The sequence below is a fragment of the Lagopus leucura genome, unplaced genomic scaffold, assembly GCF_019238085.1.
Source record: "Lagopus leucura isolate 7727_CA_CO unplaced genomic scaffold, USGS_WTPT01 Super-Scaffold_100001, whole genome shotgun sequence".
Lineage (NCBI taxonomy): Eukaryota > Metazoa > Chordata > Aves > Galliformes > Phasianidae > Lagopus > Lagopus leucura.
The window spans coordinates 1429632-1445555 of NW_024962262.1; the positions used below are offsets into that span (position 1 = coordinate 1429632).

General features: G+C 44.8%; 1 protein-coding gene across 2 annotated transcripts in view; it reads right to left on the reverse strand.

The window, feature by feature from the left end:
* Positions 1 to 11641: 11641 nt before the first annotated feature.
* ARHGAP20 (Rho GTPase activating protein 20) overlaps positions 11642 to 15924 on the reverse strand; it is a 62070-nt gene continuing 57787 nt past the window's right edge. For both annotated transcript variants that reach the window (XM_042867359.1, XM_042867358.1), the window contains 2 exons: positions 15704 to 15815; positions 11642 to 13646 (listed from right to left, as the gene is read on the reverse strand). In XM_042867359.1, coding sequence (XP_042723293.1) covers positions 12577 to 13646; positions 15704 to 15815 — 1182 coding nt within the window. In that variant the 3' untranslated portion in view covers positions 11642 to 12576. The remainder of the gene's footprint in view (positions 13647 to 15703; positions 15816 to 15924) is intronic.

Here is a 15924-nt window from a genome sequence, read left to right on the forward strand (position 1 = left end):
TACTGAGCACTCCTCATCTGGACGCAGTACACTTTTTTCCATGAAAATTTTTTTGGTTGAGCATGACAATCACCCATGGCTTTTGGTCTTTCAATCATGAAGTTGCACCTGGCTCTGTATTGGCTAGGTTTGTAGTTGCTCTGGCAAGATCTGTCTCCATTTGGTGGCTGTTGGACATGAGGTATTTAGCTTTTGAGGGTGAGACTGTATGAGTGGGAGTGCCTGAAAGGCTAGAGAGGCTGTAGATAAAACTGGTAGTTCCAAGGAAAGTTATTTCAAGGTCTGATCTTTCAGCTATTTTGTAATTATCCAACTTTCTTCAAGGTGTTCTCAGAAAGAGAAGGAATCTTATGATCTTAGGTGGGAAACCTTCTTTTCCCCCCCCATCAGTCTGCATGAGGTACATAAATACTCAGATACAATCATTCTATCATATCAAATTAAGGAAATCAGAGTGGGAGGATTAGAGAAATTTTTAATTACCTCTGGCTCTGTATCTAAAGTTTTTTTTCTTTGATGAAGACAAATCTTCTCACCTCCATAGAGCAGCTCCAAGATCACAAGGATTTTCTCTGCTGAGCCCCAGATGGTGCAAAGCCCATGGCTGTGGCCACATCTGCTTGCAGCAGTGGAGAGATTGACTCTTAATCTCTCCAGTTCAGAATCCTGGCTTGTTTTAGTGGTCTGCATATAAAGAGACCAGTACTGTGCTCCTCTGCTTACAGGGCTGTGTAACCCCTGCTGCCTGTGCTGCCCATGGAGGGATACTGCAGCTCAGGAGTGGTGGGAGGGCACACTGACAGCCTTTGGCATTAAGAACCAGTGCAAAGGTATGATGCATTTATCCCTCCAACATCTTCCATTTGGCAGTGTCCACATTGACAATGCAGGATTAGAACTAATCTAGGGAGTCTTTATGGTTCATTTATTTCCTTGTCATCTCTAGTTCTCTGGTGTTAGTGTATTTTTCTTCTCTTATATTTTTAAGGACCAGCCTGGTACTTCACAACATGTTTATCTGCTGCCTTGGGCTTGCTGTTCCTACCTGTGCCTTACAGTGACTTCATGTCTCACGTTTGATGAATGTCTGTGCTCAAAAAATTTAGTAAGTTCCAGTTTTAGCAGTACCTATGCAACAGATGCAATAGTATGTCATAGAATCATAGAACCATAGAATTGTTTGAGTTGGAAGGGACCCTTAAAGGCCATCTAGTCCCCAGCCCCACCAAGAACAGGGACACCTACAGCTCCATCAGGTTGCTCAGAGCCCCATCCAGCCTGACCTGGAGTGTTTCCAGCGATGGGGCATCCGCCACCATTCTGGGCAACGTGTTTCCCCTCTGCTTAATCACTGTCCTTTGAATGAAATATGAAGACCCATCCAAATTTACCCACAGTCTCTTTGAAAAATATCCTCTATAAATATGATAGAGTTGAGAATGGAAATATGGCATTCACTTTCCAGGGCAAACATCAAACAGCATGTGGGATAAAAAGGGTAATGCATTAACTGTGTTATTTAAATGTATTTAGCGGATATTCCCTATCAGTAGTAATGACATTATTGGGAAGCTTTGTTACAAAGACAAAAATGGAATTAATGGCTCCTGAAGGCAATTACTCTTAAAATCATAGCTTGTTCCCTGTCTCAGGAGTTCAGAGAGATGAGGGAGATCCTGAACAGGGCCAGAAAAGCTGAACATGAGGAGACGTGATTCTTCCTCCTGAGCCAGGTTTCTACCTGATAAATTCCACCAACCCACCCACTCTTTGCTCTTTTCCCCATGAAATGAGGAGAAGGTCACCCCTGGGCAGCCTGAGGGCTTGCAGGGCACCTACACATGCAGTGGCCACCTCAGTAGTTCAAAGCAGTGCTTACGTGGTCGGTTGTGGCTGCTGCTGCCAAGGGGTGGGTGCAGCCTGCTGCTGGCAAGGAGCCCTTGGGCAGCGTCCGGGATGTGCAATGCACCAAAATTCTCCTGCTTTGCACTGTTGCCCATGGGCCACTTCTGGAGCGATTCTGACTGCTCTTCAATGCACTTCAAAGATGAAACAGAGGTAACCATGGCTGGAGCCAGTACTAAATCCAAATTGAAGCAGGATTTTATCTAAATTCCAGCTAAGGACATCAGAATTCCACCTAAATCCTAGAGAATCTGTTACCCATCTGCCTCCTTCCATTCCCTGTGATAGCACCAGTTCAGCTGATGTCTCCCTGCCTGAATCTCAATCTTCTTGTGTCTGAAGTCGGGAGTGGGCAAGCTCATGCAGCACCCCACTTTGGGTGCTCCTCTCTCACCCCAGCTTTACTGCATTTGCTGCTACCTCTGCAGGTCCCTGGGTGGTCACAAGCATCCTTTCTCTGCACTGTATCCCTGGGACTGTTGTGTATGGCAGAGCCTTGCTTTGCAGCACTTCCTGTGGTAAGATTCGCAGTAAAATGGTGCAGCGTGGATCAAAAGAAAATCTGAGGTGGCAATGACCAGATGGCCTTCAATCCGACTTCAAACTGAAAGGGATTAAACCAAAACTGGTGGGTTGCTGTTGGGGCTGGGGGAGAATCACCATCCCACCTTGCTCTCTGCACTGCTGAGTGGCATCCTCAGATGTTAATGATCACAGGAGCAATTTTGGACGCAGAGAGCCCTGCAGCCACCCTGAGAGAGCAAAACGTGCTCTTGGCTTAATGAGGAGATGGACTGAAGGCACTGCACTGCGGCTTGCACATTAGCCTACAGCAGGGAGGGATAAAGCCAGAGATTTGCCTGGTTAATCCTCTACCCAAAGCCAGTGCGAGAAGGAATGATAAAATGAAAGGATGTGAGAAATACCAATAAATTGGATTGATGTGATTAGTCAAATACACATTGTAGAATTGTTTGAAGCTCTCCCTGGAATTATCTTCTCTTAGAAGAAGACCTAAGGCAATTGCAAAGGCTGGCAGGCAATGAATAAGCAGCACATCCCCTCTGCTGGCTGCCTGCTGGCACGGCTGCACCCCATCACTGCTTCCCTTCCCCATTGGAGCATAATCATAGAATCACAGAATCATTTGAGTTGGAAGAGACCCCTAAAGGCCGCGTAGTCCAACTCCCCTGCCATGAACTGGGGCACCACAGCTCCACCAGGTGTTCAGAGCCCCACCCAGACTGACCTTGAGTGTCTCCAGGGAAGGGGCATCCACCACCTCTCTGGGCAAGCCTGGATGGGGATCTTCATGGAACACGTGCCCTATGCCCATATCCAGCATGCTGCTCAACATGGGACCTGGTGCTCAGAACCTTGCTTGCTGTGGATAGGAGCCTGCTGGGAGACAACAGGCTGCAGAAAAAGTGGGAGGACCTAAATGCACACGTGCTGGTGACTCCTGGCACTGAGCACCTCCAGGGATGGGGCACCCACAGCAAACTGGGTAGCTGTGCCACTGCTTCACTGCCTTCTGAGTAAAGAATTTGCTTCCAACATCTAACCTAAACCTCACCTCATTTAACATAAAGCCATTCTTCCTTATTCTGTCACTATCTCCCTATATAAAAAGGCGGCCCCCCTCCTGCTTGTAAGCCCCCGTCAAGTACTGGAAGTCCTGGGCTCCAGGCAGGGAGACCTCTTTTCTTCCTGGGCAGCTGTCTCTGCAGTGACACATAGCACCCAATATCCCTGTGTCCTGCCCTTTGCCAAAGGTACATCTCCCAGTTGAGGGCAGGCTGGTTCATGTGGCACTGGGTAACAGCTGATGGCTCTGTTGCAAAGCCTTGGAAATTACTCAGCGAGCAGAAAAGTTGAAGAAAATCATGTGGAATCAAATGGGGCATTTAATTCAACGTTCAAATATTTCATTTTTGATTTTTTTTTTTTTAAGTATGCAATAAAACTGTTGTAAGATCTGACATAGAATTTCATCTCACTTTTTTTTCTTCCAAAGCATCAGAAGAAAATGTGAACTTTTGTGATTAAGGGGAGGAGGGCCTTCAGTGTTTTTTAAACTGAAGTGATGAAGTAAAATAAATGTGCACTTGTAAAGTGTTTCAATTTAACTTTAAAATATATTTTCTTAGAGAAAAATATTTTCACCACAAATCTTCAACCACTTTTGTTTGCAACCCATATATCACCTGCAGAGAGCGTGGTGTGCCGACAAGCTGTGCAACCACCGAACAGCAGCCCCACGCCTCCCGTTTTGCTTGCAAAGAGCTGCTCCTCAGTCTCTCCTGCAGCAATAGTAACAATTGCCAATACTGCCAAGCATCTGTATTTCTGGTTTTGCTAAAGCTTGGCATTTCAGATCAGATACTTCAGAGAGCTAATCAGCATGCAGACTCATTAAATGCTAGGAAATGCGGAAGGTAGATGGGGCATCCAAGCTGTTAGCCCATTTCCCAAAGGCAAATGCATCTCTGCCTCTTTCAGCTTTATCCAGAGCAACTCAAATCCTCAGGGCTGCTCAGGGAACCCCTTTATACTGTTGACCTCTTCTTGTGCTGGGGATCCGTGAGCTGTGGCAGTGAGGCTGTGGGGCAGTGGCACATCTCCTCCTTGCCATTCCAGCCCGTATCTGCGGAGAGAAAGGAAACCCGAGGGAAGGGATGGTAGCTCTGTGCTCTCATTCTCCAATTACTCTTTCTCACAACGTACAGAATTGGCTGTGGCTTTGTGTGGAAGATAATTAATGATAGTAAATAATATTTCCTTGTGTTAGAAGTGAATAGTGCCCTCTGTTTGGACATCTCATTGTGACAGTGCTCTGTATTTAATTCAGCTTCACAGCAGAGGCACACTGAATTATTCATGGCAAGTAAATGATCTGAAGAATGCAGCCTTTTTTTTCCTGTTGGCCAACCCCATCGGCTTCCTCTGCTGCTCTTTCCTGCATACAGCAGCATCCCTTCAGCAATTTGTGCAGCCAACACACAACACGGGGCTTTTGTTAGCTGTGAGCACGTGTGCTTGTGCTGGGGGTGGCAGGAGGAGGGTAATGGCCTCTGCGTCCTGCTGATGGGGAAATGGCAAAAAGCGATACTGAACGTGCTCCTCATCTGTGCATACACAGAACACACACGTAGGTATACCCAGCCTTGTGCACACTGGGGATCAGAGTGTGTGGTGCTGTGTGGAGCCAGGAGTTGGACTGATCCTTATGAGTCCCTTTCGACTCAGGACATTGTATGATTCTGTGATTTCACACGTGCTCCAGGTAAGACCCACAGTAAGCCTACAAAGAAGAGATGCAGATGGCACCCTCTTGGGCTGGTTTTGGTGTGAGGTCCCATGTTACTTACCAAACACTTACCATGTTACTCATCCAATCTGCATCTGGACAAATATAAACCCCTCCTACACAGCTTCAGCCCATAGAAGACTATTGAAGTGCAGAAAGGACGGAGGCAGAGCAGGTGCCATCTCCAGCCCTAAGTCTGCAGGGTGGCTCTTCCTCCATGGCCAGTCCCAGCACTGGGTGGGTGTGTGGGTTTCCCTGTCCTCGTGCTCCTGGATCCCACCACTGGAAGGAGTTGTTGCTCTGAGGTATTTGGTTGAAAGCTTTGATTCCATCACTATTTGTAATGTGTCTGGCTGTGAAGCGCCCAGGTTGAGCGGCACTGGGCAGCCTCTCAAGGACACCTCCCATGGGGTCTTCCAGAGCTGAACTCAATATGGAAGTTCCTTCTCCAGCAGCCTGAACACAGGGCACATGGCAACACATTACTGCATCTCTGGTTTAAGTTTCATGGAAAATGAATGAAAGTTGGGATTTTTCCAGGCTTCTCACACAACACTTCTGTTTGCTGCTTTTTTGTTGTTGTTTCATTTGTTTGTTTCTTCTAACGAATAAGGTCACCTTTGTAAGAAGGTCTTGTTTTTCTGTTAAAAAAGAGCATTCGAAGTGTATTTTTCCTTTGGAAGTACGTGAGCTGACAGAAAAAGAAATCTTAGATGTGTGTTTTTGTCAGCTCCTTGTAATCAATAACACCTATATAAAAGAAAAAGCTGAAATCAGGCATCAGTAAGGGAACAGGCTGAGCTTGTCATATTTGGGCTGACCTATTTTGTACACATTTGTTGGGAGGAAAATATAACAGCAATCCAGGTTTCTGCCTCCAGCTTGATGCGTTACCTTGGGTTGGTTGGATGCTCAGACCAATGTCCCTCAAGCATTTTGTGAGGACAGCAGTCAGATGCATTGACTGGGATCCTGGCTTCACTGCCATCAGTGGGGACATGATGCTTGGGAGATGGCATGAGCTGAGGACATGGTGCTCAAAAAATGGTTAGAATCAAGTTTCATCATCCTGAGAATGAGCCTCCTAAACCTGCCCTGAGCACCCTGTAATATGCCCATGTATGATGTGAGATCGCAGGGAGCATCTCTGTTGGCAGGCAAGGCCCAGTCCTGAGCAGGGCACCTTCCAGCCCTGCTGCAGGCTGCCCATCTCCTGGCTCAATGTGTGGCACAGAACTATTGCAATAAACCCCTCTCTTTTGGCTCTGTTACGTTTCAGGGCCTTATTCTGGGATGGCCATGTAAGAAAACCAGATTTGGGAGTGTTCGTTTCTGTATGCAAGCCTACAAATTCCAAGTAGAACGCTGAGCACATTTATACGTGGGCTGTATGAACGCTATAAATATTTTGGGAAGTCGGGCCCAGCTAACAACTCGCTTCACAAGGGCACCTGTTGTGCCCCCACGTTGTGTGGATCTCCCACCCATGTGATAGAGAGGGGTTTTGTTCACAGACCTGTGGCTTTTACATCCCATTTGAAGGTGAGAAAAGTGAAGAATTTACATAGTAAACATTCTTGGCAAAAGTTGGAGCCTCCAGTCTCTGTGTGATAAACTAATTATTGTGCTGCCGAGTTTACACACATCAGACAAGCAGACTGGAAACTCATATCCCAAGGTAAAAAAAATGCAAAAAATTCACACTTTGGCTTTGCCAAATGGTTTGTTGGACAAATTCTTCATTTTTAAAATCTAGACAGAACACACAAGTACTGAGTGCTTTTTCTTAGTACTTACCACAATGAAAAAATATTTGCTAAGTCTCTATTTTGTAAAACAGATAGATCTCTGCAATAGAAATTAAAATTGAGAACAGAAACTTGATAGGGAGCAATTTTTCCAGGAACGCAGGAACATCTGGTATGGTTTCTAATTTATTTAGAAAATAGGCACATGGGCTTTTGCCAAGTGAGGAATTTAAGCACATAGATGACATTATTGCACTTCCCTGGGACTATTTATACTTTAAGCCAATCCCAAGGCCAGGCATGCTGCTGAGGTTCACTTTGCAGACCCTTAATGCAATGAAGCTGTGAGGGGTCTGGAGCGCAAGGCTTATGGGGAGCAGCTGAGGGAGCTGGGATTGTTCAGTCTGGAGAAGAGGAGGCTCAGGGAAGATCTTACTGCTCTCTGTCTGAAAGGAGGTTGTGGTGAGGTTGGGATCAACCTCTTCTTGCACATAACTATGATAAGACGAGAGGGAATGGCCTGAAGTTGCACCAGGGAGGTTCAGGTTGGATATTAGGAAAAATTTATACTCAGTAAGAGATGTGAGGCAGTGGCACAGGCTGCTCAGGGAGGTGCTGCAGTCATTTTCTTCGAGGTGTTCAAGGAACGTGGAGATGTGTCACTGAGGGATGTGGTCAGGGATGGGATGATGGCTGGACAGATAATCCTAGAGGCCTTTTCCAGCCTTAATGATTCGGTGGTTCTACGGAGAAGTACAACATCATTTGGATGCTCACCCTTGGAACCATTTCTTGTGGGCAATGAAAATTCATCAGAGCTTGCATAGATCTTAGAAATAATTAGAGAAAAATTTACAGACCTGGTTTTTCCTCTGCACATTTATGCAAATATTTAGTAGGGAGACAGCTGTGCCACAGAAGTACTCAGATGGGCATGAGCAATGAAGTGCATCCTTCACTGCTCTGATCCACAGAGACCCATTTCTGCTGGAAGAGGACACTGAGGCCTGGACGTCCTTGGCTGCCTGCTCACCTTAGTACTCTCAGAGTCAAAAACTCTGGTTTTCAGGACAGTGGTGTCAGACATTCATTTTAATAGCAGCTGTGCCAGCAAAGCACCCAACCACTGCCTTCCTTCATCCTCCTGCCATGCCAAGCTGCCTTGCTCAGCTCTGCAACAGGAACAGCTCATGTCAGTGCCTTCAAGGGCATTTCAGCCGAAGTTGGTTTGTCCAAATGCAATATTTTCAGTTAGTCACTTGCCTTAGCAAAGGAAGAGGAAAAGCATGAGGAGTTGAGCCTTCCTTCCCCGTAACATAAGAATTACAGCTGCCTTACAGAGCATATTTGCAGCAGTTTGACAGAAATAGTTTGTGACAAGAGAATCAAGTGCAAAGAAATAATTTCTGCATTGAAAACACCTCTCTTACAATAGGGTCACCAAATGGCCAAATTCTGAAATATTCAACTTAATGTGGCTGGCAGTAGCTACCAGACTGCTTGTCCTCGAGGAACTGCTGACATTTCTAGAGAAGCCATTAAGAAATCCAGACAAAATAAGGCCTGGAGCAAACCTACTGTTAAGAAAAAAACATTATGAAGTGAATTGTACATATTTATAAAGCACAAGTGCTGCCCAGAACCTTTAGGCTCTGTGTGACAGCCGCATCCTAACAGAAATATTCAGCACCTTTAACCAACTGCATTCCCTTGTGGACACTGGTGGGTCAAGTAGTTTATCCCCACAGTGGCCTCCATACAGAGATGTTGTCAGGGAGCAAGGGAAGCCTTCTGTGGAGGAGAGGAAGTTGTCTGGGATCCCTGAGCACTCACTCAGGGCTCTATCAGCCAGCAGACATCATGGGAAAGGCCCAAGTGTGCTCCAGTTAGATCCTCCTCCAGGGGATTCCTCTGGCCTCGTGAGCACATCAGGCCACTCAGTAGTGTCACTGAGGTCATCTCCCTACTGTACTGTGCTGTGCAGAGTCCAGGATGCACGTGTTACATGCTGAAGGAAAATGTATGTCTTAGGCATACAATCCTGATATAAAGACAACCTGAAGGCTGGGTGTAAGACACAGCTTTTGCTGGTTTTGTAAAAATGTTTTAGATTCTAAGAATCAGCAGGACTGTCTGTTCCAAAAAACTTGATTTAGGTGTCCAAGCCAGTGAACTTTTGCTAAATTCCCCCAGTCCTGATGAATAGCAGTGAAGCTGGTTTATGACTCTCTTTCCTTCAGACACGGGCGATGTAGAATTGCAAACCCCTTGAGGGTTTGGACCAGAGGTCAGGAGGTTGGACCAGAGACATCCTAAGGTCCCTTTCATCCTGAATAACCTTGTGCTGCTATGTTTTTAGGGATGAGAATCAGGCTTCAGAGGACAGAAAACAGAACAACCATCTTTGTGTACATATTGCTATGTCCTTCTTAAGGTGATGGGAGGTTTGGATTGAGCACTAGAAAGAATTTCTTCTTGGAGAGAGTAAAAGCATTTTTGGAGAGGTAAAGCATTGAAATAGGCTGTGCAGAGAAGTCACCATTCATGGAAGCATTTATGAGACGTGGTTGTGGCACTAAGGGACACAGCTTAGTGATGGGACTGAGTAGGTCAGGCTGATGGTTGGACTTTGTGATCTGGAAGACCTTTTCCAACCTAGATTTTATTATGGTTCTGTGATTGTAAGACAAATGGAAACAGGGAACAGAGGAGGCAGGTAAGTGCCAAATGTCACAGAGCACACTGGGAGCAAAGCTGGAAATGAAATGTAGACCATCAAATCCAAAAAGTACGGGGCAAAAGGACGTCTCCAGAACAAGGAAAAAGTTGGAGCTACAGGTGCTAGCAGAAGCCTGGTGGTCAGAAGCATGGCTAAAGGACAGCTTCACTCTGAAGGTCACTTCCCTTTTAGTATTTCCCAGATCATTAAAATATTATTTCCTGTCTCAGCGCCCTGGGATGCTCAGGGGAAAGCAACAGAGGCCCCTGGTACATGGATGTTGGCTCCCCAGCAGCAGCACACCTGGAGTCATCACATACTGAAGTCCTCAAGGTCACATCCAACACTGTGAAAAGGCTCAGTACAATTTATTTTAGAACTTAATAGCATTTATTTTCTTTAGTGAGCAGCACAGACAGTGATTTTCTCCATTAGTGCTCATTTTAGTGATTGTCACAGAATGAGCCCTGTGCAGCAGCAGGGTGTATGTCTTTCAAGACAGAAGCGTGTATTAAATTGTGCTGGGTCTACATCCAGCTTGTTCACCATATGTTTAAATTTGAAAGCACTCTAACATTAGCTACAGCTCAAAAGCAGACACATAATTTGTTTCACATTGAAGCACTCTTGGATATACTTTAACTTCAGCCTAGCAGAGATAAATGACTTGCTGGAAGATACCATTTCTAGGACAGAACATTTATATTGTAGAGACTAGAGATTTTTCTAAAGCTTTATTATTCTTGCAATGAATCAGCATTTGCTCCTTGATGTAATCTTGGCAGTGTGGCAGTGTGCTTTCTGCTATTTTGAAAAGAAACGCGGAGTAGCTGTTTTATTTCAAAATAACATCTTTTTTTTTGTTGTTTTGTTTTGAAGGAGGTGCATTTGCAGAGCTATTAGAGGACAGGTCTCAAAATACACACAAAGGGTTTTTACCTTTGGAAGGTGACTATTACAGATCAGATCCTGCATTTTTATTAGAATAGCTATATATGAAAAATGTGAAAAAGAGAATTTGCAGTGAAGTATTTGAGCTCATAAACATGCTGGTATAGCAGCAAGTGCATGGTATTTTACTGCATTACGAGGTTGTCTACAAACACCTCTCTGTTCACTGATAGAACCACGTGCAGGATTACAGACCCAACCAGCAAGTCTTCGATTCTGTATCTTTAGGTAAGGTTATTTCTAACTTTGTTAACACCCACCCCAAATCCACTGGACGTTATCCACTCTGCCTGACACAGAGCTAGCAATCTTCCTAACTGATAACAGCTGGAAATGGCTTATAGCGCTGGGCAGTGTTTGCATTTTTTCAGGAGTGCTGAGCAATTGGGGAGCACAAGTAGCTTTACCAGAGCGTAGTTGAACAAAATAAGATCTGAAACGCCAGGATTGGCCACTACAAACTGGATGGGCGAGGGCTTTTGAGAATGGAAAGCTAATGAACGAACGTACGCAATTTCAGAAGCGCTGTGTGCATGCACACACGGCCAGATGCGTTTTCTTTAACCTTGTCACTCCTTCCTGCCTCCGTAATCCTGCTGATGTTAAATAAGAGATAACTGCTCTTCTCCTTCCTTTCTCTCTGCCCTAATATCTATCACCTGAAGGTATCTCTGCACCTTGGCAGGAGTGTCCCATTAGCAGAAAACACTTTTTTTTCCAGAGGAAGAACGAAAGGGTAGGAATTCTTGTTTGAATCGTATGAAAACTGACAAAAGTTAACAGCATGACAACATGCACTTTGACTGATGCCACCCAAAGAGGAGGAAAAATGTTGCTGTCCTTTCCTGGGCAACATCAACAGTAGCATCACTGGGACTTTCGCTTTGGCGATAGCTTGCAGAACTAGAAATAACCACCTAAAAACATTGCAAAGAATATAAACTGAATGGACGACATAACAAATAATATTTAATATATAGCATTGAATGCATACACATCAGTACCAGTGCTGTAACAACAAAACAGAACTCATAAAATTAGCAGCAGTTTTTGCAAGTACAAAAATACACATTTTTTCAGAACATATATAATAGCAAAATTTATCAGGATATATTATACAAACTCGAAGCATTTAGATAATGCAGTACTTTTAATATATTATACGATGTTTTAGGTGCTGCACAATAAAATTACATGTGTTCTGCTTGCAGTAATACATAATGCCATTTACAGCGATGTTAAGAAACAATTCACAACTTAAACATGAACAGAACAGCCAACGAAGCACAATAAATGACTGAACACACGGAGTTGGGAGGTGTTAGTTACAAGCTCCAGCATTTACCTTTACATATTTCTGAGCTTATTTCTTCTCTTTCCTTTGCAGCATGAAAGAAATAACTACACCTATCGAACGTACCTCAGAAACACACAGAAAACAATACACTTATTCCTTGACATACGAAAGTCATACCTATCTGTTTCAGAACAGTAGTATAATACCACAGTTAGGGGATCTACACTGACTTTGCACGCTACGTCAAAGCACACACGACTGAGACTCACATGGGCAAGGCTCAACACACGAGTGGTCACGGGGAGTCCCAGCAGGCGCCCTGCTGCCCATGGGGCTCTGAGAGCAGGGTGCTTTCTTACTTAGAGCCTGGGACCTTGTCTGATTTTCAGGAGTTTCTGTTTGCTTGCTTTCAGCAATTGGGATTATTCTTACAACATTCTTTTGCAAAGCTTTACGTAGGAACGTTAACGGTTTCCTGGAAAAAGAAAACCCGTGAGTTCAGGGACTGCTCAATTGAATTTGAACAACCTGGATATTGAACTTAAAATGAACACACATTAACACCGAAGGCATTTTCTTTATGGTGTTTATTTTAAGTGTTAAGATTCCTCTGCAAAAAAAAAAAAAAAAGCTTTGGTCAGTCTCTTCAAACTTTGGATTGTTGCAATCCTTTCCTAGACCTCCTCTTTGATCTCAGATCATGAAGTCTGTCTCTTCCTGCGACTTTCAGAGGCAATGGCTGAATGTCAGGCTTAACCAGATAGCTGTCAATTCCTTCAGTAAGTTTCAGAGGTGCCAGCCTGCTGTTGGGCTCCAGCAAGCTCCCCTCAGCCAGCGCCTCAGTAGGCTGTGGAGATGGGGGCACCATACTGGGTGCAACCAAATAGTCATCAGGAGGCTCAGCAGCAGTCTCTTCATGTTTCTTTACTGGCTGAAAAGTGCTGATATCAAAAGGGGAGGAGGTTTCAGTTGGGGTAAACACAGATTGATCTGAAAATTGAGAGAAAGCACTGTCCAGGGAGCTCATTGATGACAGAGACGGAGATGTCCCTGGAGAAGAGAGGCTAGAAGAGCTAAATCCTGAGCAAATATTTAATCCTTCTGGTGTTGGAGGCAGAAGGCAATGGGACAAGTCCTTCTTTTCAACATTTTGGTTTGTGTTGTCACTTTTACCAACATTAATCCCTATGATCAAGCTCTGATTGATAAGTTTTTGTCCTTCCACTTGCAATGACCGAAGCTGATGGAGATAGTCTTCATCTTCGTAAGAGAGGACAACATCACAGCTGGCTTTGCGCGCTGCCTTCTTGTGACCATCACCAGTGTGGGCAAAAGTAGGGGCGAGGAGACCGATGGCAGGCTCTGAGGAGCGCCTGTGTCTCCTTAAGGTCTTGAGGACACCTGAGGTAGTTGCGGAAGTGAAGCCCAATGCGCTGGAGAGAGAGCAGAGAGGCTCCTTCTCTGAATTTTCTTGCGATGAAAACTTACGGTGAACATCAACAGAAATTGTCAACTGTTTTGATTTGGTTTTATTTTGGATTTCATCCACCTCAGTCTGCTCTGAATCGCCGTCACTCAGGGTGAAGACGGACTCCCTGCTCCTGTTATCCTGATCTCGGTTCTTGATCCAGTCACTGGAAGAGGAGTCGGCTTCATCGTTCGCCTCGTTTTCCAGGCTGTCATAGGAAGAGTCGTTCAGATGGAGGGAGGCCACATCTGCAAGGACAAACCAGGTGGTAGCATGTCAGTGACCGAACCACCCTGCTTACGTGCAGCTGCATTTATTTTTGCAAGTATCCCTTAATTTTAGGAACATTTGCCATTTATTAAAGTCTCTTAAAACAGAAATATCAGTAATTTCAGAAAAAAATACTGTCTAAAAAACCTTGAAATTAGAGGTAAGTTGCAGGCCAGCTAAGAAACACAGAGTAATGGGACAAATAGATTTCTTTGTGTTTTGGTGTTGTTTTTTGTTTTTGTTTTGTTTTGTTTTTTTATGTGAAGACTTCACTAGTAAAAAAATCCAGCTCTGAACAATACTTTATATGTAGAATATTAAATCAGGAAAATATTGAATGTTTCTTTTTGTTACCGAACAGTGAAAACATCATTTAACCTTACATTCTCTCTTCTATACAACTGAAGAAAACAGGACATACTTCATTCAACTAAGCCCTGCACACACGTACCCTGTTCTGTAGACATGATAATTGGAATTACATTAATCTCTTTTGCTCCAGGCTGTGCTAAGCTGACTTATCTCACATTTGCAGCAGACTGAGTTCAGGTATGGGTAGTTACTATGCCCCAATGCCTGCTGGAAAACCTCCTCAGACACATTAACCTACCATGGATCTGACAACTCACAGCACAGCATCACAGGATGGCTGAGGCCGCTGGGAGTTCTGGGTCCACCAGCTGCCCTTCTCCAGCAGGGACACCCAGAGCAGGGAGCCCAGGGCCATGTCCAGGCAGCTTTGGAAGATCTCCAAGGATGAGACCCCACAGCCTTTGGGCAGCCTGTGCCGGTGCTCCATCACTCCATCAGCTGGTGCTCAAAGAGAACCCCCTGTGCTGCAGTTTGTGTCCACTGCCTCTTTGTCTTGGTACTGAACAGAGCCTGGCTCAGTCCTCTTTGCACCCTCCCTTCAGTTTTCTTTGGACACTGATGGGAGCCCCCTGGGCCTCCCCTTCTCCAGGCTGAACAGTCCCAGCTCTCTCAGCCTCTCCTTACAGGAGAGATGCTCCAGACCCTGCATTATCTTGTCCTTCTGTTGCACTGAGCCCATGATTCTCAGGTACTGGAAGGGCCGGAAATGGACCCAGCACTCCAGATGTGGTCTCAATGGTGCTGATTAGAGGGGAAAGATCACCTCCCTTTGCCTGTTGGTGATACTTTGCCTAATGAAGCCAAGAACATCATCAGTCTTCTTAGCAAAAAGGGCATACTGATGACCCAAGTTCATGGTTCTTTTTTTTGGGTAGGAGGACAGGTCAAATTTCATCAAATTCCACTGGAGGTCGTGCATGAGGATTTTTGGATATCAACAGAGTCAGACTGGCATGCCAGGACAAGTGCCATTACCACTTTCAGTGTAGGCCTGTTGTACCAAATCTATTTTGCAGAAATGCAGCTTTGCAAATCATTTAAGGAGAGACCTGAGCCTCAATGATCTGAGAGGTAAAGTGAGAAAAAGAATGATATTCTGGAACATGCTGCATATCAGCCAATTACCCTGCTGGACATTTTCAGTCCCCACTTCTATGACTTTTCTGTGCTAGAAGTAAAATCTGTCTGTTCCATTAAACATCTGGAGAGCTCTCTTTTCTGATAATAAACAATGCTTTCAGCCCTAATATAATGGAGTGAGAACTGTATGATAACTTGTTGATGTACTGATGTACTGACTTTCTGATGTACTGAGAAGACACTGTCAAGGATGCAAATTCAATATCTGAGATGAAATCTTTTCACTGTCTCCCTCCCTCCTTCTTTCTTTCCTTCCTCCCCACCTCCCCCTCAATTCTCCTTCCCTTTTTTTCAACATAGTGGCTCAAATGAATGGAATAGGAGCAAGGAATTCTTAGGGAAAGCTGTTTGTGGTGTGGTTTAGTTCTGTGGTAAGTTGGATCACTATCACCAATACTTTGGGAAAGGAAAAGAAAACAGCAGTATATGGGAACACCATGTGAAGAGGGAACAGCCTTCTTCCACGGACTATGATTGATCTTTGTCTGGTTGGGATTAGCTAATAGGATCAAAACTTCATTACCTGAGCCATTTTCTCTCTTGCATGTCATCAGGATTTCCCCAAAGAGGGAGTTAATCTCCTCTCCAAAAATCTTGCAGCAATTCTCAGTGAGGAACTGCACCAGACTGGAAATCTGCAACAAAGCAACAGAGGAGAGATGTCCTGTCACATCCTGCATTATTACACTCAGGGCAAATTCATCTTACAGAGGAGGAACACAGGCAAGCTACTCATCCATGAAG